This window comes from Callithrix jacchus, chromosome 7, assembly GCF_049354715.1.
Source record: "Callithrix jacchus isolate 240 chromosome 7, calJac240_pri, whole genome shotgun sequence".
Lineage (NCBI taxonomy): Eukaryota > Metazoa > Chordata > Mammalia > Primates > Cebidae > Callithrix > Callithrix jacchus.
The window spans coordinates 114,959,686-114,984,783 of NC_133508.1; the positions used below are offsets into that span (position 1 = coordinate 114,959,686).

General features: G+C 38.8%; 1 protein-coding gene across 6 annotated transcripts in view; it reads right to left on the reverse strand.

The window, feature by feature from the left end:
- USP33 (ubiquitin specific peptidase 33) overlaps positions 1-25,098 on the reverse strand; it is a 64,479-nt gene that overhangs the window by 35,619 nt on the left and 3,762 nt on the right. For 4 of the 6 annotated variants that reach the window (XM_078332273.1, XM_009001520.4, XM_009001522.5 and 1 more), the window contains exons 2-7: positions 10,216-10,347; positions 9,973-10,026; positions 9,491-9,553; positions 7,869-8,021; positions 4,844-4,946; positions 3,102-3,171 (exon numbers count right to left, since the gene is read on the reverse strand). In XM_078332273.1, coding sequence (XP_078188399.1) covers positions 3,102-3,171; positions 4,844-4,946; positions 7,869-8,021; positions 9,491-9,553; positions 9,973-10,026; positions 10,216-10,296 — 524 coding nt within the window. In that variant the 5' untranslated portion in view covers positions 10,297-10,347. The remainder of the gene's footprint in view (positions 1-3,101; positions 3,172-4,843; positions 4,947-7,868; positions 8,022-9,490; positions 9,554-9,972; positions 10,027-10,215; positions 10,348-25,098) is intronic. The other 2 variants (XM_078332272.1, XM_054236435.2) reach the window with 1 other exon arrangement.

The window sequence follows — 25,098 nt, forward strand, 5'->3', positions numbered from 1 at the left end:
GGCAAACTGATGGCTGTCATGGCATTTCAAATTTAACAGGATCAAAATTTAACTTTCAAGTAAACCTGCACTTCCTCCAGCCTTCTACATTCCATTATATGGTACTAATATTTGTTGGTGGTGCAGGTAAGCAATTTATAAAGAATTTATTAGTTTGAGGGACCCTCCATAAATCTATTCATAAGAGACAGAATCTATTTATAGGAAACTGACTGGGCAAAGGACCAAATCCTGACCTACAATAAACTAACCTCTTATGAAGGCATTAGATAACTATTAAGCCATCTCTTTACCGAGTGCAATTTTTTGTCGGGGAGGGATTGAGACAGGGTCTTGTTATGTTGTCCAGGCTGGTTCCAGAACTCCTGGACTCAAGCAATCCTCCCACCTTAGCCTCTCAAAGTGTTGGAATTATAGGCATGAGCCACCACACCCAGCCACCAACAGTGTCATCATATCAGCCACATCTTTTTCAACAAAAATCAGAAGAATTACAAAGTAAATCTGTGGAAGCAGTATTGTACAGTAATCAACAACAAAAGATCTAGAAAAGCAAACATATACATAAAAATCTAAGATTCAGAATTTTGTCCCTGCCAGGCATGGTGGGTTATGCCTATAATTCCAATACTTTGGGAGGCCAAGGTGGGACATCACTAAAGGACAAGAGTTCAAGACCAGCCTGGGCAACATAGCAAAAATCCATCTCTACAAAACTTTTAAAACATTATATGGGAGCAGTGGCATGCACCTGTGGTCCTAGTTACTTGGCAGGCTGAGGCAGGAAGATCCCTTGAACCCAGGAGTTCAAGGCTACAGTGAGCCATGATTGCTCCACTGCACTATAGCCTAGGTGACAGAGTAAGATCCTGTCTCCAACTTAAAAAAAAAAACAAAAACAAAACAAAACAAAAAAAACAGAATTCTGCTAGTATTTACTATGTGGTTAGGTTGGTAAAGTCTTTAAACTTCTGTGTCTGCTTTTTTTCCTTTTTTTTTTTTTTTGAGACAGAGCCTTGCTCTGTCACCCAGACTGGAGTGCAGTGGCACTATCGGCTCATTGCAACCTCCACCTCCCGGGTTCAAGTGATTCTCTTGCCTCAGTCTCTGAATAGCTGGGATTACAGGTGCGAGCCACCATGCCCGGCTAATTTTTTATTTTTATTTTTATTTTTAGTAGAGATGGAGTTTCACCAAGTTGGTCAGGCTGGTCTTGAACTCCTGACGTTATGATCCCCTGCCTTGGTTTCCCAAAGTGCTGGGATTATAGGCGTGAGCCACCGTGCCCGGCTTTGGTTTTCTTATGTGTATAAAAATAACAACAGCATCAACCTACAGTTCTTTCATCATAAGAGAACTGTTAAAGTTTGAATCTCCTCTCCCTTTCTCTACTTACTCTACCCACATCCTATAATCAATCATCCTCCTAAAAATTTTTATCCCCTATTCCTTCAATCTTTTCCTACCACTCCAGATGATTAAACTACCACTACTTCTTACCTAAATCATTATAACAGTCTCCTAGCTGGTCTTTCAAATTCCACTCTCTTCCCCCTCCAATTCACTGTCCACATGGCAACCACAGTAATATTTTAAAAACATAAGATAGATTATTAGCTACCCTACTATACAAACATTTCAATGGTGTCTTACTACCATGAGAATAAAGACCTACATCTTTAATGTGGCCTACATAACCTAGACCCATATCATTCAGCCCTATGAGTACTGTACCCTGTCACACAGATTTTCTTCCAGTTCCTCAAATGTGTCAAGCTCTTTCCCATCCCAAGGCTGCTTACAAGGAGCACTCTGCTAGGAATGCTCTCCCCATCCTTTCAAAAAATCAGCTCATACTCATTCCTCAAGTTTCAGATTAAATGTCTCTTCTTTAATGTCTGAGTGCAGTGGCCCACACCTATAATCCCAGCACTTTGGGAGGCTGAGGCAAGCGAATCACTTGAGCCCAGAAGTTGGAAACCAGCCTGGGCAACATGGCGAAACCCCAACTCTACAAAAAATTTTAAAAATAGCCGGGTTTGGTGGCATGTGCCTGTAGTCTCAGCTACTCAGGAGGCTGAAGTGAGAGGATCATACGAACCTGCAGAGTTGCAGTAAGCCAAAATCACACCACTACACTCCATCCTGGGCAATAGTGAGATCCAACCTTATTTAAAAAAAAAAAAAGAAGTCTCTCCTTCAAAGATGTGTTCTGATCACTTAATAAAAACTGGGTTATCTTTATATCACAAGGTTATGAAACATAAGACAACTGAAGGCAAAATATTTATAGAGGGTTATATCTAAATAAAAATTAGATTATTTTGGGAAGAAGTACAAGTTTAATATCCCTAATTCAAAATACAAAATTCAAAATGCTCCAAAATCCAAAACTCCAGTGCTCACTGAAGCATTTCAAATATTGGATTTCTGGATAAGGGATGCTCAAACCAGTAAGTATAATGCAAATAAATACTCCAAAATCCAAAAAAATCTGAAACACTTCTGATTCCCAGCATTTCACATGAGGGATACTCAACCTGTAGACATATGTTCAATCTCCAATCACTGTTCTATAATTCAATCCAGGAAAAAGGGTAATGTCAAAGTCAGTGACTTCTGAATTTTGGTCCAGACTCTAAATTTAAAGGGTAATATCACCTGACTCAATGCATCCAAACCTAAGGGTAACACACCACCTGACATTTCCATTTTTTAAGCCTATGATTAAGAAAAAAACATCTGACTGACTGCTTTACTAAAGGCTTTCCCCCTACAGAAAAATATAAAATTTTTCATAAGATCTCTGAACTAAAGTGATCAGAATAATTAGTTCAAGCTCTTCATTTTCTAGATGTAAGAAACAATTAATGTGCTCAAAGACACACAACTATCCGGGGTTTACACAAGAACCAGCAGCCTCAAGAAACTACAGGCATACATAGAGTAACACCAATGGGACAACAATGGGTTATGTCCCAAACCAGATTCCTGCCTACTGTACCTTGAAAGTTAGTCAGCTACTATAGCTGAATGGTTTTCTGCTCAAAAACTAATTTTAAAAAATCATACAACAAAGCAAAATTAATTTCTCTACTTACCAATTAGAAAGAGCCTGCAAAGCTGCATTCATGTAACAAGTATTTCCAATATTTTTCAAACCTGTAAGACCTATTAAGAAAAAATACATGAAGTCATCATTCAATAATGCAAAATGACTTAATTTTGGGGGGCCATTAGTATGCTTCCCAAACTATATTAAGGTCCATAGAAATACAAAATAGCAACTTGAACGATTCAGAGAGGTCACACTTTTGGAAGCCTCGCAATCACCAAAATTTTTAGTTTTACATAAATTCAAGGATTAGATACTTTAACCTCTGAAATTTGCACAGGAAGAATAGCTTTTCTATTAATATTTAAGTAAGACTAGATGTTTTTATAAAGCATTCACTGAGACTTTTACATTTCCTATTATAACTAAAGTTTAATTATTTTGAGAAAATAGTTTAATGACAATGCAAGAAAACTAATGTCATGATACATGACAAACAAACATCCTTTTCCTTCCCATTTCTATTTTTTTTTTTTTTTTGTATTTTGTTTTTCCTTCCCATTTCAATGTATTGCATTGAAAGTAGTATTTATGTCCAGGTGTGGTGGATCACACCTATAATCCCAGCACTCTGGAAGGCCAAGGCAGGCAGATCAGGAGTTTGAGACCAGTCTGGCCAACACAGTGAAACCCCATATCAACTAAAAATACAAAAAATTAGCCAGGTGTGGTGGTATGTGCCTGTAACCCCACCTACTTGGGAGGCTGAGGCAGGAGAATTTTGTGAAACCAGGAGGCAGACATTGCAGTGAGCTGAGATGGCACCACTGCACTCTATCCCAGGCGACAGTGCAAGACACCATCTCAAAAAAAAAAAAAGGCAGTATTTATTAGGCTGAGCCATAGAAAACTGCTGACAATCTACAAAAATGGCAATTTCATATGGTTCAAGCTAATACCAAAATGAGGGAATGACTATCATCTCTTCCATATATATTCAAGTTCACTTTCATCACTTTACTTTCATTACTAAAAGATGAAATAATACAACAAAAAAAGTATAAATGCTATTGGGATTTGGAACAAAACGATGAAAATTTAGACTTCTAAAAATCTCTTAAAACTAGACTGAATTACCACTTATTGGTAAGTATCCAGGTAAAAGTAGTAGTGAAGACTAAAATAATGGGTTAAAACTGGGAAATACATAAAATATTTATAAATTATCTCCAGTCATATTAAACTTAGACCAAAGTGTTAATTTCCAGATAATTATCTAAATATACATTCAATATACCACTAGTATAATTATAAAACAGACAATGTTAAGTTTACACTAAGAACAATGGGCCTAAATTATGGAAAATCCAATAGACTGATTCTCAATGTAGGGGAAGAAGTGTATCATCTGATTCTTTTTCCAATGTTTTCTCCTGGAAATTCTGCTAATGGAATACCTTAATACCTAATACCTCTGCATCACTGACAATAGAGAAATGAGTTGAGAAATACTATTCAAACAGATCTCAAAAGGCAAGTTAAGCATAAAAGATCATAAGGCTTAACTGCAAAAGAGTAAGTAGGAGGATCACGGTTTTGGCAAACTGATACCAGAGAAACCAAAAGTTTTTTTTGCAAACAAATTTTACTAGGCCAAATTTCAGAGTCCTTTTTTTGTAATTATCAAGTCCCTTTTACCTCCAGATGTTGAAACTTTTACATTATACAGTTTTCTAAAGAAATGGGCAGTGCCATACAAAGAACGGTTACACAGGATCATTATTTTACCTCTTGCCCTAAGTTCATCTTCTTCATCCACTTCTATATCCAGATCATCAAATACAGCAACAAGAGGAGTTTTTAATGTTGTATTACTTGGTATTTTAAAATCCTTGATAATAAAAAAAGACAGCACATTTGAACAAATCCTTAAATTTAAAAGAAGTTTTAATTTTAACATATAACATCTATACCATAAAAACTATTGAGATGTTATTTTAATAGGGAACCATGTGAATTTGTGGTATTAGCAATTAAAGTAACACTTATATTTATATTTTGAAGGAAATAAAGACCTACCCTAGGTAATAGCATGTCAGCCCAGCTTTATTAACATACGCTTTGTGTAAAAAAGGCATTTTATAACTGAATTTTCTGAATTAAAACTCCACAATAACTGCAATTATGTGACATTAAACCACAGCTAAAAAAGATCTCTCAAGGATACTATCCTACACTGTCTTCTCAAATCTAATTTTCTATAGGGAAAAAGGCAAAAGTTTTTCATCACAACACATTATCTGTAGACTTCTACAATCTATTCTGATACTTATTACTACATTTACTTTCCACACTTTTATGCATATTAAATAGTTCAAGCACTTACTTTAAATAATAATAAAATATTCAAATATTAATTTCGCAGAACTGGCTTCACTCACAGGTTGCAACTGATAACCTGTTAGCCAAATGCTGGCCAACACTTAAAAACAAAAAAACTTAGAGCTAAAGTTTTAAAAATTGGAAGACGGCAAATCAAAATCAAAATTTGAAAGTTCTCTTGTAATATCAGAAGATTGAACTTTGAGCCAACATTCAGCAACAATCAAACAGAAAAAGAAACTGAATAGCAGCATGAATTTAGCATGTACTCTGGTTCTCCAAGTTATTACAGACTTACTTTACCTGTACAACACAGGCATATGCACTAATTCCCAACCATTTTACTTTCCTGACACCTATAGATACTGGATATTTGAGTAGGCCTCATATTCCCACTTTGTGTTTATAAAATAATTGCTTTTAAAAAGATACACGCTCACTACAAAATATTTAAATACACAGAAGTACAAAGGCTTAAAATAAATCACTTGAAATTTTACTATCTAGAAAAAAATGTCTGTTTCAAAAATCTTATTAATATTTGTATGGCTTCAAATACTTTACTATTTTGCAAATAATCTTGTGGTAAACTGGATTCAAACAGCACATAAGTTTTAGACTACTAAAGAAATCTATCTGAACAACTCTTTTCTTCTGAGTAATTTATTCAACAATGGAATAAGGAAGCTGCATGAAATTAAGTTCCTGTCTTTTATGTGTTATTATATTTATAAGTCACCAGAAAATTCCTAACAAGCCATCGGGAAAGTATCAGTATATTTATTCTATCAGATTCACCATTCAGTAAAGTTTGTAATGTTGATCTTTTCTGGCAGAAATGGAAACAGATAGCTTATTTTACTTCTTCAGTAAGTGATACTGATAATTTTGCCTTTATAGATTATTAGTTCCTTGTGTGATTAAATTTTAATCATATCATGTTTTTCCTTTTTTAAATTTTTTCTACTTATTACCATTCAGATATCTTCAGCAGAATACTTCTGTTAATAATGTAAGAGGATTCAACAAAACTGCTATTTCCATACTATTTGGACTTTTGAAAAAGACTAAACATGTTTGTGAATGATAAATATGTATCAGCGGGAGAAAGAGTAATGGTTATGATTAACTAGAGCCATTTAACTGAGAAATTGAAAATGCAATAAATTATTCTTTGACTAAAATCTAGACACCTTAAGTTATATCATAGGTAACGAAAGCAAATTTATTATCACAAATGTCTACCATAAGAATGTGATAAACATAACAACAGAAAAACCTGAGAGTTGGTATCAATGAACAAGTATAGAACTATGTGATTTCTGTAATACACGAGGAAAAAAACATGTTGTTAATCAAATCTGATCAAATTCTGATCAAACGATGATCAGAGTAAGTTAGAAGCCAACTACTTTAAGTTCATTTCCTTTTTCCTATTTTTTGACTTGAAAATTCTGAAAATTGAGTGATCAATTCTGCAAGCACACCTATACATTTTATAAGTCTCTTGATCCAAAGGACGAAAAATCTTTAACCAAAGACCTGATGCTAAGCTTTATCATATTCTACCTTGTTTTCAATAAGTAAAATGTTTGCAGTAATACAAAGGTGATGGAGGTGGGGAGGGAATGGGGGAAGACAGATGAATTAGTAACTGCCATTCCCTATCAAAGAAGGTCTACCACCTCTCTTGGAATCAGATTTACCAGAAAAAGATAAAGACTACTTGAGTCATTTTTTTTTTTTTTTTTGAGACAGAGTCTCACTCTGTTGCCAGGCGCCAGGCTGGAGTGCAGTGGCACAATCTCGGCTCATTGCAACCTCCGCCTCCCAGGTTCAAGCAATTCTCCTGCCTCAGCCTCCACCACACCCAGCTAATTTTTCTATTTTTAGTAGAGACAGGGTTTCACCATGTTGGCCAGGATGGTCTCGATCTCTTGACCTGGTGATCCGCCTGCCTCAGCCTCCCAAAGTACTGGGATTACAGGCTTGAGCCACTGCGCCCAGCCTACTTGAGTCATTTTTTTTTTTTTTTAAACTTTAAACTTTAAAATTGAAAATTTCATTAGGTGCTTTTCCATCTTCAGACAGGTGGGCTTCAATCTTACCCTAATCTATCACTCTATGCAACACAAGAAAGGGGAGCATGAGCACTTTGAGAGAAAAAAGGCACATTACAGAATTTTTTTTTTTTTTAAGACAGGGTTTCACCATGTTGGTCAGGCTGGTCTTGAACTCCCGACCTCAGGTGATTCGCCTGCCTTGGCCTCCAAAGTGCTTGGATTACAGGCGTGAGCCACCATGCCCGGCCCAGAAATTTTTAAAGCACAGGTTAGGCAGGATTCCTTTTTAAAATTTCAGCTACATGACAGATTCTGAAATTAGTACCTGAAAGTTTTACAGCTTAACCTAAATGGATCTAGATTATTACCTGGATATTGTTTTCTTGTACTTGGTGAGGTTGTCTTACATGAGGCAATGAAGGCTGAGTTCCTAATTTTCTATCCAAAAATACTTCTTTACTGCAAGCATAACACCATACTCGAAGAGTGGTAAGGTTCACAGTTAGATAATGCTTTGTCTCCTATATTATTTCACAGTAGAGGGAGAAGAGGAACCAAAATTACATATACTTGAAAACACTTCTTCAAAAGACAACAGAAGATAAACTGCTGGCCTTTGATGAATAACAACATACTCAAAAGCTAATTTAGAACACCAAAAAAAATTATTTAGATAAACTTCTAAGATATAATGAATAGTAACAATATCTAAGCCTACTCTAAAAGTTACTCTGTCATTTTCCCCTTACTATTCATTATACAAAAAGAAATGCAAAAATTTAAGACCCTGCTTTGCAGTTTGCAAGTAAGTATAACGCAAGAAAATAATTAACAATACCGAGTAACTATTCTAAGAAATCAAAATGGCAAAAGAACACAAATGACATGAGTCAAAAGCATAAAAAAACTCTAGCAATACAAAACATATAATCTTGGAAAGATAAAAGTCTAGACTTTCTCAGCCAGAATTCTGCTGGAGAATTAAGCCCTACAAAAAATGATTTGAGTAACTAATTTCTCAACTCTCCCAAGGGTGGTACACAGCAAGTACGATTCTAGATGCAGAGAAAAGAAGTAAATGATACACAATGATGCCTCAGAACTTGGGTATTCAGGCTGAATTAATTCTCTAGAGGAATCCTGGTTGAGAAGAGTTGATGTTGTGGAGGTATCAATGTGCATCTTAAAACACAGTCATTCAAGAAACTTTCTGTTTAGAATGGGAGCTCTACCTAACACTGTAGAAGAGGCATGCCAGAGTTACATGTGAAGTACCAAACAACCAGAGCAAAGAAGAAAGTTATTCCAGTTAGGATGATGTGCAGAAAAAGGCAATATTACCTGAGCTGAAACTTAAAGATGTTAGCCAGGCCATGTCATAAACTTAAGTACCCACTCTCAGGCTTGAACCTCCTAATATGCCAGATATCACCTCCATACATCTGGATATATACTTTATTTTTATTTATTTATTTTTTTTTTGAGACGGATTTTTGTTATTGTTGCCCAGGCTGGAGTGCAATGCTACGATCTCAGTTCACTGCAACCTCCACTTCCCAGGTTCAAACGATTCTCCTGCCTCAATCTCCCAAGTAGCTGAGACTACAGGTGCCCATCACCACGCCCAGCTAATTTTTCTTATAGTTTTAGTAGAGATGGGGTTTCACCCATATTGGCCAGGCTGGTCCTGAACTCCTGAACTCAGGTAATCCGCTCACCTCAGCCACCCAAAGGGCTGGGATTACGGGTGTGAGCCACCACACCCGGCCGGATGTACACTTTTTAAATCAGTGCTTTCTTAATCACAACCTCATTCTAAAGTTCATCCTTTTAGCAATTCCCTTCCCCACCTTTCCCAGAAAATGTAAGTGAAGTTTTAACTTAGAGCACAAATTTGAATTACAGCTTGAATTAATAATGTTATACTGGCTTTCCCTTTCCTTCAGGCACTTTTTAAAAAACTCTTCCATTAAATTTTTTATATACATACCTGAGAATGTATGGTGCTGTGATCTACTTGTGATTCACCACAACCAACGTATGAACATCTATTCTATAAATAATTATATAGGAAGAAAAATAAGGTACTTTACAATGTACATGTAAATTTATAACAGCATTAAAATAATATTTACAATTAAGTTTGGATTACATATTTTAAATGACTTTCCAGTCAGTAAATTTAACCAAATGTTTCCAGGCACAAAATAAAAACAGAAGATATATTTTTAAGCTAAAAGCTATGTCATTTCTAATAAAAGGCAAGCATAAAATATCTGAGTGATTTACTAAAAACTGCAAAAGCACTATAAATTAAGATCTTTCCGAAGTTTAATATTTGGTTCTCAATAATGACCTTAAGTTTAATTTACAAAAATCACTTAAAGTGTCAAAAATTTTTCTGGTTATCATTATTCAGATCTAAATTTATGATTATTATAGTAATCTTTTCAGTAAAAAACATATACACACCTCCAGGCATGCCCAAAGATTTGGTCCTCTGACTTTACAATCCTGACAAGTACCCTATAAAAAGAAATTAAAAAGACAATATTGGATATATTGACACAAACACATACAATTCACTAATGACATCATACATATTTTTTAAATAGGGCTCATAAACAGAGTATTATAGCAATTTATGAAAATTACATATTCAAGAGAAAAGTGAATAGTTTTTAAAAAAAATAAAAATTAAAACCTGTTTCTTACATGAGATTTTTGTATCAAATCTTCTTTTGTTATTTCACCAACTGAATCCAAATGTGGACAATGATTCTGAAAAGCTGACATTTTGTTAAGAATTTTTTCCTGTTTCCCAAGACTTTCAAAATGAGGTAACACCTATAGAAAAAGTAACACACAAAAAAAAATTAAGAAATGTTTTCAATGTCTGCAAAGATTCCAAAGGAAAAAATAAAAAATGCTAACATATTAAAAATAACTAAGATAAAAGATAACATAAAAATGATATGTTTATGAGTTTGCCCTGTAAGAGTGTATTTTCATCCAGGCGTGGTGGTTCACACCTGTAATCCCAGCACTTTGGGAGGCCAAGGTGGGTGGATCACTTGAGGTCAGGAGTTTGAGACCAGGCTGGCCAACATGGTGAAACCCCATCTTTAAAAAAAAGAGTGTATTTTCAAACATAAATGAGTTTTCAGAATTGAAGTTAATTTGAACATTGGAAATTTCTCTACTACATAAACATTTTATTAAAATTGACATCTATAAACAAATGTCAGTTTGTTTCTTCATGACTTTTACTGCTTTTCCCCCCTCTCTCATTTCACTTTTTATAGATAAATAAAAGGGGGGCATATTAAAAAATTATGAACCATTTTTATACTTTTTCTTAAAAAAGATTAATTTTTTAACATTTTTATCCTTTCTCTTAAAAAAAAATTTCAATTTCTAGGCTGGACTAGGAATTGAAAAGAAAAAAGAACCTTCAAGTGGAAAGCTTCATTTTTCTACTAACAGGAGCCCCTACTGATGGCAGAAACTAAGTCATTTAGTATCCTGGCCCTATATCAGGATAGGCACTTTATATCAGGGCTTGTCAGGCACTACTGACACTTAGGGCCAGATAATTCTTTGCTGTGAGGAATTATCCTGTGCATTGCAGGTTATCTGGCAACATTCCTGCTTCTACCCACAACAGCCTTCCACCCTTACCACCACTCTGAGCTCTGACGACCAATGTCTCCAGATAGTATTAAATTATATCCTCTGGGGGACAAAAATCTCTCCAAGCTTGAGAACCCCATTTTCATGATCTTTACAACCCTGAAGTAGGTACCATTATTAGCTTCATTTGCATATGAGGATAAGATATGCAAACTTTCCTGAGTTTGCAGTGTTTGGTTCAAGTAAAGTGAGTGATCTCCAAAGGTCTCAAGTCTAATTCAGTATTTCTAGATCTTCTTTTGGTTGTATATTTTTACTAACAGGGCTTTTCATGCTGCTAATTCAACTTTGAGGTTTGAGAACACTTTACAAAAAAAAGTTAAGAACTTACTAGGACAGAATGAAACAGTTTAAAAGTTTGACATTCAGAAATACTATAAATTTAGTATCTTTGGTGGTTTATAAGTTATTCAATAAACCTGCAGGTCTATGTAATAGTTTATAACTATATACAACCCCTTTGTTACCTGATAGCTTATGAGTGTCTGTCTGTCTCTTAAAACCATTGCAATAGATTTGCTGAAATATTAACATATTAGTAAATTTTTTTAAAGTTGAACAAAATCAAATCAAATAATCAATTACCATTACACTGCAACACACAAAATTCACCAGGAACCACTCTAGGGTTAATAGTGTAAACATTTCTTTTTTCTTTGGAGACAGGGCCTCATTTTGTCACCCACACTGGAAAAATACAACTCACTGCAGCCTCAACCTCCTGGTCTCAAACCATTCTTCTGCGTCAGCCTCCTGAGTAGCTACAACTACAAGTGTATGCCATCATGGCTGGCCAATTTTTTAAGTTTTGCTGGAGACAGGGTCTTGCCATGTGGCCTAAGCTGGTCTTGAATTCCTGGGCTCAAGCAATCCTCCCACCTTGACCTCTGAAAGTGCTGGGATTACAAGCATGAGCCATTGTGTCCTGCCCTTTTCTGAATATTACTACATATTAAAATAAGCCAAGCTCCAGACTTTCAGAGGATGAAGTTAAATTTAAAATATTTATTAATATTTCCTATTTCTTATTTATATTTAGGGGAAGGTTTGACAGTATTTCCCACCCCTCTCTTACTTACTTTTATTAGCTCTCTCTGCCCCCTTATGCCATTATTTTCACTGCTAGCCAAGATAGAGTAACTGAGTCCAGATTTACTCTCTCACCTTAAATAACCAAAAAAATCAGACAAAGTATATAAAACATTGTTTTTCAGACATCAGACAATAGGCAGTGCAGGACACTGATCCTAAGAAGAAAACAAGGTGAGCCTATGACTGCCCCAGCTTATTGCCTGTAGAGAATTTTTAGGCCACAAAGTAGATGGAAGAAAACCCAAAAAGAATCTGGAATTAAAATTATATGAGTTAAAGGGAAAGAGTATGCTAGGCATGGTGGCTCACACCTGTAGTCCCAGCACTTTGGGAGGCCAAGGCAAGATCATTTGAGGCCAGGAGCTCAGGACCAGTCTGTTCAACACGGCAAGACTTGTCCATACAAAATAATTAAATTTGCTAGGTGCAGTGCTGCATGCCTGCATCCCAGCTACTTGGAAGGCTGAGGTGAGAGGATCACTTGAGCCGAGGAGTTTGAGGGTACAGTGAGCCAACCACTCACTGTAGCCTGGGAAATAGCCAGACTCTGTCTCTTAAAAAAGGCAGGGGAGAGGAAGGGAGGGGAAGGAATGGAAGGAGGGGAGGGGAGAGGAAGGGAGGGGAGGAGGGGAAGCAAGGGGAAGGGAGGGAAAGGGAAGGGAGGGGAGGGAAAGGGAAGGGAAGGAAGGGAATGAGGGGAAGGGAGGGAACGGGAGGGGAGGGGAGGAGGGGAAGGGAGAGGAAGGGAAGGAAAGGGAAGGGAGGGAAGGAGGGAAAAGGAGGGGAAGGGAGGGGAGGGGAAGGGAGGGGAGGGGAGGAGGGAAAGGGATGGGAGAGAGGAGGGGAGGAAGGGAGGAAAAGCAGGGAGGGTAGAGAGGAGGGGAGGGAAAGGGAGGAGAGGGGAGGAGGCGAAGGGAGGGAAAGGAGAAGGGAGGGGAGGAGGGGAAGAGAGGGGAAGGGGGAGGAGGGGAAGGGAGGGGATGAGAGGGGTAGGGAGGGGAAGAGAGGGAAAAGGGGGAAAAGGGGAAGGGAGGGGAGGAGGGGAAGGGAGGGGAAGGGGGAGGAGGAGGAGGGAGGGGATGGGAGGGGTAGGGATGGGAAGGGGGAGGAAGGGAAGGGAGGAGGAGGGGAAGGGAGGGGATGGGAGGGGTAGGCAGGGGATAGGAGGGGAAGGGAGGGGATGGGAGGGGTAGGGAGGGGAAAGGAGGGGAAGGAAGAAGAGGAGAGGAAGGGAGGGGAAGGGAGGGGAGGAGGGTAAAAGAGGAAAGGAGGGGAAGGAAGGGAATTTAAGAACAGCGTGGCTAGAACTCACAGGGTAAAGTAATGGAGAGGAAAGAACTACATAGACAGCAAATGAGCTCTGGAGATCTCATTGCTCTGGAGATCTGGCAGAGGGCTACCAGTAAATATCCATACAGCTGAGCACTGATGAACGCATACATGTGATTAGACTACCCCAAGCCAGAGGAAGAACCAAGGGAAAGGATTAGGTAAAACAATTCTCGGCCGGGCGTGGTGGCTCATGCCTGTAATCCAAGCACTTTGGAGGCCAAGGAGGGTGGATCACCTGAGGTTGGGAGTTCAAGACCAGCCTGACCAACATGATGAAACCCCATCTTAAAAAAAAAAAAAATCTCAGCTGGGCACGGTGGCTCACACCTATAATCCCCAGCACTTTGGGAGGCCAAGACGGGTGGATCACGAGGTCAAGAGATCAAGATCATCCTGGTCAACAAGGTAAAATGCCATCTCTACTAAAAAAATACAAAAATTAGCTGGGTATGGTGGTACGCGCCTGTAGTCCCAGCTACTCGGGAGGCTGAGGCAGGAGAATTCCTTGAACCCAGGAGGTGGAGGTTGTGGTGAGCCAAGATTGTGCCATTGCACTCCAGTCTGGGTAACAACAGCGAAGCTCCATCTCAAAAAAAAAAAAAAATTCTCAAAGCCTATAAAGGCTGTTTGTTGTCCCCATCGACCAGATTTGAAAGGCGTCATAATAATAAAGTACTCAGAATGGCATTGCCTCAATAATGGGAAAAAAATTATCCTTGGTCTAAAGACTACTTTGGTTCTGCCTTTAAAAAGTTTAAAAAGGACTGGGCGAGGTGGCTCACACTTGTAATCCCAGCACTTTGGGAGGCTGAGGTGGGCGGATCACAAGGTCAGGAGATTGAGACTATCATAGTGAAACCTCATCTCTACTAAAAATACGAAAATTAGCTGGGCATGGTGGTGTGAGCCTATAGTTCCAGCTACTCGAGAGGCTGAGGCAGGAGAATCACTTGAACCCAGAGGCAGAAGTTGCAGTGAGTCGAGATTGCACCACTGCACTCCATCCTGGGGACAGAGCAAGACTCCATTTCAAAAAAAAAAAAAAAGTTCAAAAAGAAGTCTTAAAACGATCAGACTGTTCCCAAGGAATTGTGTCCCAGGACAAAGCTTAAGGACATTTAAAGGATTGAAAAAATTCAGTACCCAACAAGGTAAAAATCACAATGACTGGCTGACAGGCATTCAAAGAAGGAAAATCTGATCCAAAGTGGAGAGAAAAAGAAGAAACAAGAAATAGCACAGATGACAAAACAAAGACAGAATAAATTTTAATCTTAAAAATTAAATCAGAACATCAGTGATATAGGGGGAAATGTTCGAATTTGATGAAAACTAGAGCCTTATAGATCCACAAGCAATTTAAACTCAGCACTAAACAGACAAACAGGCTGGGCGTGGTGGCTCAGGCTTGTAATCCCAAAAATTTGGGAGCCGAGGCGGGCGATCACTTGAGGCCAGGAGTTCGAGACCAGCCTGGCCAACATGGTGAAACTCCTTCTCTACTAAAAATATGAAAAAATTAGATGGGCATGGCGGCAAGCACCTGCAATCCCAGCTACTGGGAGTCTGAGGAGGAGAATCATTTGAACCCAGGAGACGGGGGCTGCAGTGAGTGAAGATCATGCCACTGCAATCCAGCCTGGACAATAAGAGTGAAACTCTGTCTCAAAAAAAAAAAAGCCCGGCACAGTGGCTCACACCTATAATCCCAGCATTTTGAGAGGCTAAGGTGGGCGGATCACGTGAGGTCAGGAGTTTGAGACCAGTCTGGCCAACATGGTGAAACCCTGTCTCTGATAATAATGCAAAAATTAGCTGGGCATGATGGTGGGTGCCTATAATCCCAGCTACTTGTGAGGCTGAGGCAGGAGACTCACTTGAACCCAGGATGCGAAGGTTGCCGTGAGACAAGATCGAGCCATTGCACTCCAGCCTGAGCAAAAAGAACGAAACTCCACTCAAAAACAAACAAACAAAAAACACCACAAACAAACCACATCACAAACATCAAAAACAAGTTGCTTAAAACTAGTGATAAAATCTTAAAAAATAGCCAACAGGTTAGGCAAAGTAGCTAATACCTATAATCCCAGCACTTTGGGAGGCCAAGGCAGGAGGATTCCTTGAGCTCAGGAATTAGAGACTAACCTGGGCAACATAATGAGACCTACTAAAAATTTAAAAATCATCCAGGCATGGTGGCATGTGCCTGTAGTCCCAGCCAGTCTGGAGGCTGAGGTGGGAGGATTACCTGAGCCCAGGAGATAGAGGCTACAGTGAACCATGATCACACCACTGCATTCCAGCCTGAGTGACATAGCAAGACCCTGTCTCAAAAACGAAAACACAGCCAAACCCTGTCTCAAAAACAAAAACGAAAACACAGCCAACAAAGACCCATAATATTCAGAGGAAAAAAGGACACAGACCTCTCACTGGAGTTAATACAAGCCAGAAAGCACTAGGGCAGCATCTTTAAAGTCTTGAAAAACCACTGTCAACCTAGAATTTCATACCTGACAAACATCTTACAGAAAAGAAAGACTTCTTTAGATATACAGGCAGAAAGAATTTATCACCAGCATACCTGCACTATAAAATTAAAATCTGTATGTATCCTTCAATATTTTTCCATGCTCACAGTCATACAAAAACACAGACACATGCAGCCTTCTTCTATCATCATTTCTTCAACATGTAATCATTTACCACTTTTCTGAATCCTTTTCTTATTTAGAATAAGGAAGAATTTAATAAACATTCTTCTACATCATGTTCATGGATACACAATACTTCATGATGCATGCACTGTATAAATTTTTCAATCAATTCTCCCTTTGATGGACATTCACTTTGTTGCCACATTCTGCCAATAAAAACTTCTTTATAGGCCAGGCACGGTGGCTCACACCTGTAATCCCAGCACTTTGGGAAGCTGAAGCATGTGGATCACTTGAAGTCAAGAGTTCAAGACCAGCCTGGCCAACATGGTAAAACCCTGTTCCTAATAAAAATATAAAAATTAGCCAGGCATGGTGGCACAACACCTGTAATTCTAGATACTTGGGAGACTAAGCCAGGAGAATTGCTTGAATCAGGGAGGTGGAGGTTGCAGTGAGTGAAGATGGCACCACTGCACTCCAGCCTGGGCAACAGAGTGACACTCTGTCTCAAAACAAGAAAAAAAAAAACCTTATAGGACAGGCGCAGTGGCTCACACCTGTAATCCCAACACTTTTGGAGGCTGAGGCAGGCAGATTACTTGAGCCCGAGTTCCAGAACAACCCTGGTTAACAAAGAAGACCTCACCTCTACAAAAAAGTTAAAGCCAGACACGGTAGTGCATGCCTGTAATGCCGCCAGTTACATGGGAGGCTGAGGCAGGATAATTCCTTCGGCCCAAGAAGTCAAGGCTGCAGCTAGCTGTGTTCATGCTACTACATTTCAGCCTGGGTGATAGGGCAAGACCCTGTCTTCAAAAAAAATACACACACACACACACACCTCCTTATAAATATTATGAATATTACTTTAGATGGGTTGGTTTTGAAAAATAGGTTTTGTAAGTTTACTTTCCAAAGGGGCTATACCTGGCCAGGCACGGTGGCTCACGCCTGTAGTCCCAGCACTATAGGAGGCCAAGGCAGGCAGATCACTTGAGGTCAGAAGTTTGAGAACAGCCTGGTCAACACAGTGAAACACCATCTCTACTAAAAATACAATTAGGTAGGCATGGTGGTGCTCATCTGTAATCCTAGCTAGTAGGGAGGCTGGGGCACAAGAATTGCTTGAATCTGGGAGGTAGAGGTTGCAGTGAGCCAAGATTGTACCACTGTACTCTGGCCTATACAAAAAAAGTAAGACTCTGTCTGAAAACAGCAACAACAAAAAAAACCAAAAGGCCTACACCAACTTATATTTCACTAACAATGTAAGGGAATAACAATTTTCTGCACAGCAACACTATTCTTTATAAGTAAAAGGTATTGCTTTCTTTAATTCTGTCATTTGAGGGACACGTTATAATATTCACTAGTACTTTAATTTGTGTTACCCTGACAGCCAGTAAGTTTGAATGTCTTTTCATAAATGTTATAGCCTTCTGGATTTGCTCTTTTATTAACTGCTTCTTTAAATCTTTTGCCCTTTTTACTATTAGGTTCATAAGCTCTTCTTTTAAAATTAACCCCCTATCCTCCATATTGCAAAATATTTTTCAAACTTACCTATCCACCTTTTTAATTAAACATGGTAAACACCATGCTGAAAAGATTGCCCTCTCCCCATTGAATGGTCTTGGCATCACTGTCAAAAATCATTTGATCATATACAGTACATGAGGTTTTATTTCTGGGCTTTTGGGCTTTTTTTTTTTAAGAGATGCTATCTTGCTCTGTCACTCAGGCTAGAGTTTACAGTGGCATGACCATAGCTCACTACAACCTCCAACTCCTGGATTCTAATAATTCTGCTGCCTCAGCCTTCCGAGCAGCTAGGACTACAGGTGTGAGCCACTCTACCTGGCTAATATTTTACTTTTTTTGTGGAGACAAGTCTTGTGATGTTGACCAGGATGGTCTCAAACTCCTGGTCTCAAGCAATCCTCCTAACCTCGAACTCCCAAAGTGCTTGGGTTACAGGCATGAGCCACTGCACCAAGTCTATTTCTAATCTATTCCATTGGTCAATATGTCTGTCTTAATACCAGTACTATTAACTTTCTTATGGTATCCTTTACCATTAAAAGGTTTTAATTTTTATAAAATTAAATATGCCTCTTATAATACCTTCTGAGTTTCTAATCTTCCCATTTCGTTTATCCTAGTTTACATAACTAAATCTGTAGAACATCTTTAAATATTTTTACAAAGCTTTGATCCATCTGGAATTTATCTTAAGACAGGAACCCAATTTTATTTTCTTCCAGATGGGCAGACAGTTGTACCAGCACCACTTATTAAATAATCACCCCATTTCCCATTGAACTGTAATATTATCTTTATCTTTTATTAAATCTGCACATATAATGGTTTCTGGATTCTCCATTTTGTTCCACTAATCTATGAGAGTATCATATTAATCTGATTATAGAGGCTAGATACATTATTTTAATAACTAAAAGACACATCTCACTAATCCTTTTCAGTTTTATTGACTACTCACTGGCAATAGTGAAAAACATAAGTTTACTCTTTTTTTTGGTCTTTTAAAGAAAAATTTTGTTTCAACTTTTGAAAAAGTTTTACTTCTTTTTTGGGGGAGGAGTTTTAGTTCTTGTTTTCTGATAGTAACACAATTATTCACTTTTACTGTTTTAACACATTTACCAGAACCTTTAAGACAATACTGAATACAAATGTGATCATGGGCATCACCACAACCCCATCAAGTTCCTAATTTTAATGGTCTTAATATTTAGGACCATTATTTGCTGTAATTTCCCTCTATTTGCTGTATTTGCTGTAATTTCCCTCTATTCTTAATTTACTTATTTTATTAGAAATGGTCTTGATGAGCCGGGAGCGGTGACTCATGCCTGTAATCCCAGCACTTTAGGAGGCCGAGGCGGGTGGATCACAAGGTCAAGAGATGGAGACCGTCCTGGCCAACATAGTGAAACCCTGTCTCTACTAAAATATAAAAAAATTAGCTGGGCATAGTGGCACGCATCTGTAGTCCCAACTGCTCCGGAGGCTAAGGCAGGAGAATTGCTTACACCCCGGAGGCAGAGGTTGCAGTGAGCCGAGATTGCACCACTGCACTCCAGCCCAGCGCCTGGCGACTGAGCAAGACTCTGTCTCAAAAAAAAAAAAATGGTCTTCATGAACTCTGGCTAATATTGTATTTAGAAATTTTGCATTTCTAGACATAAGTGAGACTGTTCTTTTTGGCAACGTCCTTTTTTTTTTCTCCTCTAGTGCTTGAATCAGGATTGGCAGCATTTTAATCAAGGATAAAAGTATGTATGTGTGCTTCACAGACTGCATTGACTAGCTTTACATTCTTGATTGTGGAAAATAGTTCTTTTTTATTATGATGTGTTCTTTATAAATGAAACTCAGCTGTGAAACCATATGCTATGCTGCCTCTGTCAAAGACCAATCTTCCATCATTTTTTCAAACTTTTCATGGGGATTAGACAATTAACATTTTTAGTTTTGGGGTCAGTTTTACTCAGTACATTTCACTATAACAATATCCATTTCCTCTTGAAATAACTTTGACATCATAGCATTCTCAAGAAAACTTGCAAAAGATTCCATTAATCTCTCCCGTATTTGGGGTCTATGGTGTTTATTCATTCCTAATCTTGTATACTTTTATTCCATATTTTTTTCTTCTATAAGATGTTTAGGTCATTGGACTTTGCAAAGAACCAGCTTTGGGATTTATTTATCTTCTCTACTATTTTTGTTCTGAACTGTTTCCAGTTCCATTAATATCCATATCCTACTTGCCTTTGGTTTTCTTTATTTTTTTAGAGACGGAGGCTCGCTCTGGCGACCAGGCTGGAATGCAGTACTGCAACCTCCACCTCCCAGGTTCATGTGATTCTCTTGCCTCAGCCTCCCAAGTAGCTGGAACTACAGGCATGTGCCACCACACCCAACTAATTTTTGTATTTTTAGTAGAGACCAGGTTTTACCATGTTGACCAGGATGGTCTTGAACTCCCCACCTCAGGTGATCCACCCACCTCCACCTCCGGAAGTGCTGGGATTACAGGAATGAGCCACTGCACCCAGCCTAGTTTTATTTTCTTCATCCCTAAAGATGAATATTGAGTGCTTTGTTTACTGAAACTATTTAAACTATGCATTTTCCTCTAAAGTAAAACTTCTGCAGTTTGTCAATGAAATTGAGATGTTCTCCTTCTCACTGCTTTCCAGGAAATATTATATCGCCTCACAAGAAAGAAATGGGATCAGAGGATTGAAAAGAAACTTCTAAACTTTTTCTAAAATCTCAAGCAAAAAAATAAGATTAAAATAAATTATCTTGCTGATAGTTGAAATAAAAAAAGAATAAAACATAAATAAATAAATTCTCTCCCTTCTGCTATTAATTTTGTAGTATCTAAACAATTTACTAAGAATTGGCTGGGCAGGGCCAGGTGCAATGGCTCATGCCTGTAATTCCAGCACTTTGGGAGGCTGAAATAGGTGGATCACCTGAGGTCAGGAGTTTGAGACCAGCCTGGCCAACATGGCAAAACCCTTTCTTTACTAAAAATACAAAAATTACCTGCACATAGTGATGGGTGCCTGTAATCCCAACTACTCAGGAGGCTGAAGCAGGAGAATCACTTGAACCCAGGAGGTAAAAGTTACAGTGAGCCTTGATCACACTGTTGCACTCCAGCCTGGGCAACAGAGCAAGACTCCGTCTCAAAAAAAAAAAATGGCTGGGCTGCTGGGCGTAGTGACTCAGGTCTGTAAACCCAGCACTTTTGGATGCCAAGCAGGGACGATCATTTGAACTCATGAGTTCAAGACCAGCCTGGGCAACATGGCAAAACTCCATATCTCCAGAGAAAATAGAAAAATTTGCCCAGTATGGTGGTGCACAGCTGTACTTCCGCTGAGGCAAGAGAATTGCTTGAACCCAGAAGACAAAGGTTGCAGTGAGACAAGATTTTGTCACTGCATTCCAGGCCTGTGCAACACAGCAAAATTCTGACTTAAATTAAAAAAAAAGAAAAGAAAAACAATTAGTGCATGTAAACACAAAGGCTAACAATTTGTCCGAAGAATATTTAGTATCCCGTATAAATAACAATGCTATCAAAAAAGAAAGCCCTTAGTATTCTCATTACATAGTTTTATTCAGTTTATTCACTAAGGCAACAAAATCATTCTTTTAATCCTTTGACAAAGATTTGTTGAGGATAGGGTATTCAGATATAGTAGGGTAAAACAAAGGGAGTTCTTAGCTACTTCAATTTCTTCTCAGATTGTATACCACAAGAAAAAAGGCATGTATGCTTCCATTCTTGTCTGATAATTTAGTCACAGGAGATGAGTATTAAACATTAGAAAAGACAGAAAACGGTTATATATGGAAATGCTATTGTCCAATTCACAGCAGATTTTGCAAAACTAAGAGTCCTATAAAAGCTTGTGACTTACAACCTGAAAATCACAAAGAGTGCACAAGCTTTTATCTCAGTTTGTCCTTATCTTTGTAACCTTATATCTGGCAGCTTTTTCCTCTATCTGCCGCACTAACTGTACTGGAAGTTTTCTCAGCTGTAATGATGGCAGTAACACCAACTGAAAATTTTTCCAGATGAAAACGACTGCACTCATGCTCTATGATATATATCTCCAGTGGCTTAATTGCTCATCTGCATTAAAGTAGATTCAAAACTGCTTCTGGGCCGGGCATGGTGGCTCAGACCTGTAATCCCAGCACTTTAGGAGGCTGAAGTGGGAGGATGGCTTGAACCCACAAGTTCAAGGCCAGCCTGGGTAACATGGCAAAACCCTGTCTCTACCCAAAAAACAAAAACAAAAAAAAATTAGCCAGGCATGGTGGCATACACCTGTAGTTCCAGCTATTCAGGAGCCTGAGGTGGGAGAATCACCTGAACCCAGGCGGCAGAGGTTGCAATTCAGTGAGTAGTGATCTCACCACTGCTCTCCACCCTGAGTGACAGAGCTAGGTCCTGTCTCAAAAACAAAACAAAACTGCTTCTGAAGATACTACTTTTAAGGGGGGAATATTTTAGTAATATAATCTCCATATTTCAGGTCAAAAGTGTGACCCCATTATCCTAATAGAAGATCATGAATCAGCTATTCAAATTTTAATATGAGAAAAAACATAGAGAACCATATTATTATTATTATTATTATTATTATTTTGAGACAGATTCTCACTCTGTTGCCCAGGCTGGAGTGCAGTGGCACAATCTCGGCTCACTGGCAACCTGTGCCTCCCAGGTTTGAGGAATTCTCATCCCTCAGACACCTGAGTAGCTGAGATTACAGGCATGTGTCATCACATCCAGCTAAATTTTGTATTTTTAGTAGAGATGGGGTTTCATCATGTTAGCCAGGCTGGTCTCAAACTCCTGGCCTCAAGTGACCCACCCACCTCGGCCTCCCGAAGTGCTGGGATTACAGGCATAAGCCACTATGCCTGGCCTTAATATAATAATTATACATCAGAACATAGTTGGTAACCTGAGAAGGAGCTTTTAATATTGTGAAACTGCCTGAATTCCATTGCCTAGGCTATCCCAAAAAGTAAAGCTCTTCACAAAATGTCAGATTCAAATTACAGAGAAAAAAATTTATGTCAGAAGGATTGGTAGCTATTTAATAGTTACACGTAAGGTTAATATGAATGCAGGAGGTCTTCACTAGCAGGTGTCAGAACAGTTCAATTTTTTTTTTTTTTTTTGAGACAGAGTCTCATACCCAGGCAGGAGTGCCGTGGTACAATATGCACCACTGCAACCTCGGTCCACCTTGGAGTAGCTGGGACTATAAGCGCACACCACCAAGCCCAGCTAACTTTTGTATTTTTAGTAGAGACAGGGTTTCACCATGTTGGCCTGGCTAGTCTTGAACTCCTGACCTCGTGATCCGCCTGCCTCAGCCTCCCAAAGTGCTGGGATTATACTCATGAGCCACCACGCCCGGCATAACAGCTCAATATGTTAAACAATAACCTGGATAAAGCTACAGAAGGCAAGCTAGTAAAATATAAACTGAAAATTATAAAAATAAGTGACCAGGCGCAGTAGATGACGAGGTCAGGAGCTCAAGACCAGCCTGGCCAACATGGTGAAACCCCACCTCTCCTAAAAATACAAAAATTAGCCAGGTGTGGTGGCAGCCACCTGTAATCCCAGCTACTCGGGAGGCTGAGGCAGAGAACTGCTTGAACTTGGGAGGCAGAGGTTGCAGTGAGCTGAGGTCACACCACTGCACTCCAGACTGGGCAAAAGAGTGAGAATCCATCTCAAAAAAGAAAATTATAAAAATAAGTTTTTAAAGGAAAATTAAACTATTTTTTAAAATAAGCTATAACTGGCCAGGCACAGTTGCTCACACCTGTAATCCCAGTACTTCGGTAGGCTGAGGCTGGGGGATCACCTGAGGTCAGGAGTTCAAGACCACCCTGACCAACACAGTGAAACTCCCATCTCTACTAAAAATACAAAAATTAGCCAGGCATAGTGGCAGGAGCCTGTAATCCCAGCTACTCAGGAGGCTGAGGCAGGAGAATCACTTGAACCCAGGAAAAGGAGGTTGCAGTGAGCCAAGATTGTACCATTGCACTCCAGCCTGGGTGACGAGCAAAACTCTGTCTCAAAAAATAATAAATAACCTAAAATTAACAGGATGAAATTTAATAATGACGGATATAATATTCAACACTGGGGTTCAAAAAATCTATCATATAAACTGAGACCAAAAAAAAAAGGGGGTCAGGCATTTAGATTCTAGACCCTTAAGGAAGTATAAAACAATGCAATTCCTGCTCAATTAATCAACAGAACAATAGGTTTCAGTATAAAAAGAGTAGCCAGCCTTGCTGGGCATGATGGCTCACACCTGTAATCTCAGCACTTTGGAAGGTAGGGTCATGAGGATGGCTTGAGGCCAAGAGTTCGACCAGCCTGGGCAATAGAGTGATACACACCCCCCATCTTTACAAAAAAAAAAAAAGTTAATTTTTAAAAAATTGAATAGAGTGGTAAAAAAAGAAAAAGAAAAAATTTTTTTTTTTTTTTTGAGATGGAGTCTCGCTCTTGTTACCCAGGCTGGAGTGCAATGGCGCGATCTCGGCTCACCACAACCTCCACCTCCTGGGTTCAGGCAATTCTCCTGCCTCAGCCTCCCGAGTAGCTGGGATTACAGGCATGCGCCACCGTGCCCAGCTAATTTTTTGTATTTTTTAGTAGAGACGGGGTTTCACCAAATTGACCAGGATGGTCTCGATCTCCTGACCTCGTGATCCACCCGCCTCAGCCTCCCAAAGTGCTGGGATTACAGGCTTGAGCCACCGCGCCCGGCCGAAAAATATTTTTTTTAAAAAAGAGTAGCCAGTCTTAATGAGTACATTAAGTAGATTACATCTGGAATACAGTATTTTCTTTAAGAAGAATAGTAAAAGCTACAGAATAAGAGTGCCAAGAAGAATACTGAAAGCTACAGAATAAGAGTGCCTCTCATAGAAAACCTTAAAAGAAATAATTTGAAAATGGTATCTTATAAGATAGCACTGTGCTAAGAGTAAAGCTTCTGGAGCAAGGCTCCACTATCTCCTAGATTGGGTGCCAGTAGTAAGTTTATTCTCTTTGCCTTAGTTCCCTCATCTAAAAAACTGATAAAATTACAAATGTCCACTTTCATAGAGTTTTAGAGAGTAATATATAATATATATAGCTAATTATATAATTATATATAATAAATGTGTTAATATATAATTACATATTATATATTAGCATAAATAAGGTACTCAGAAG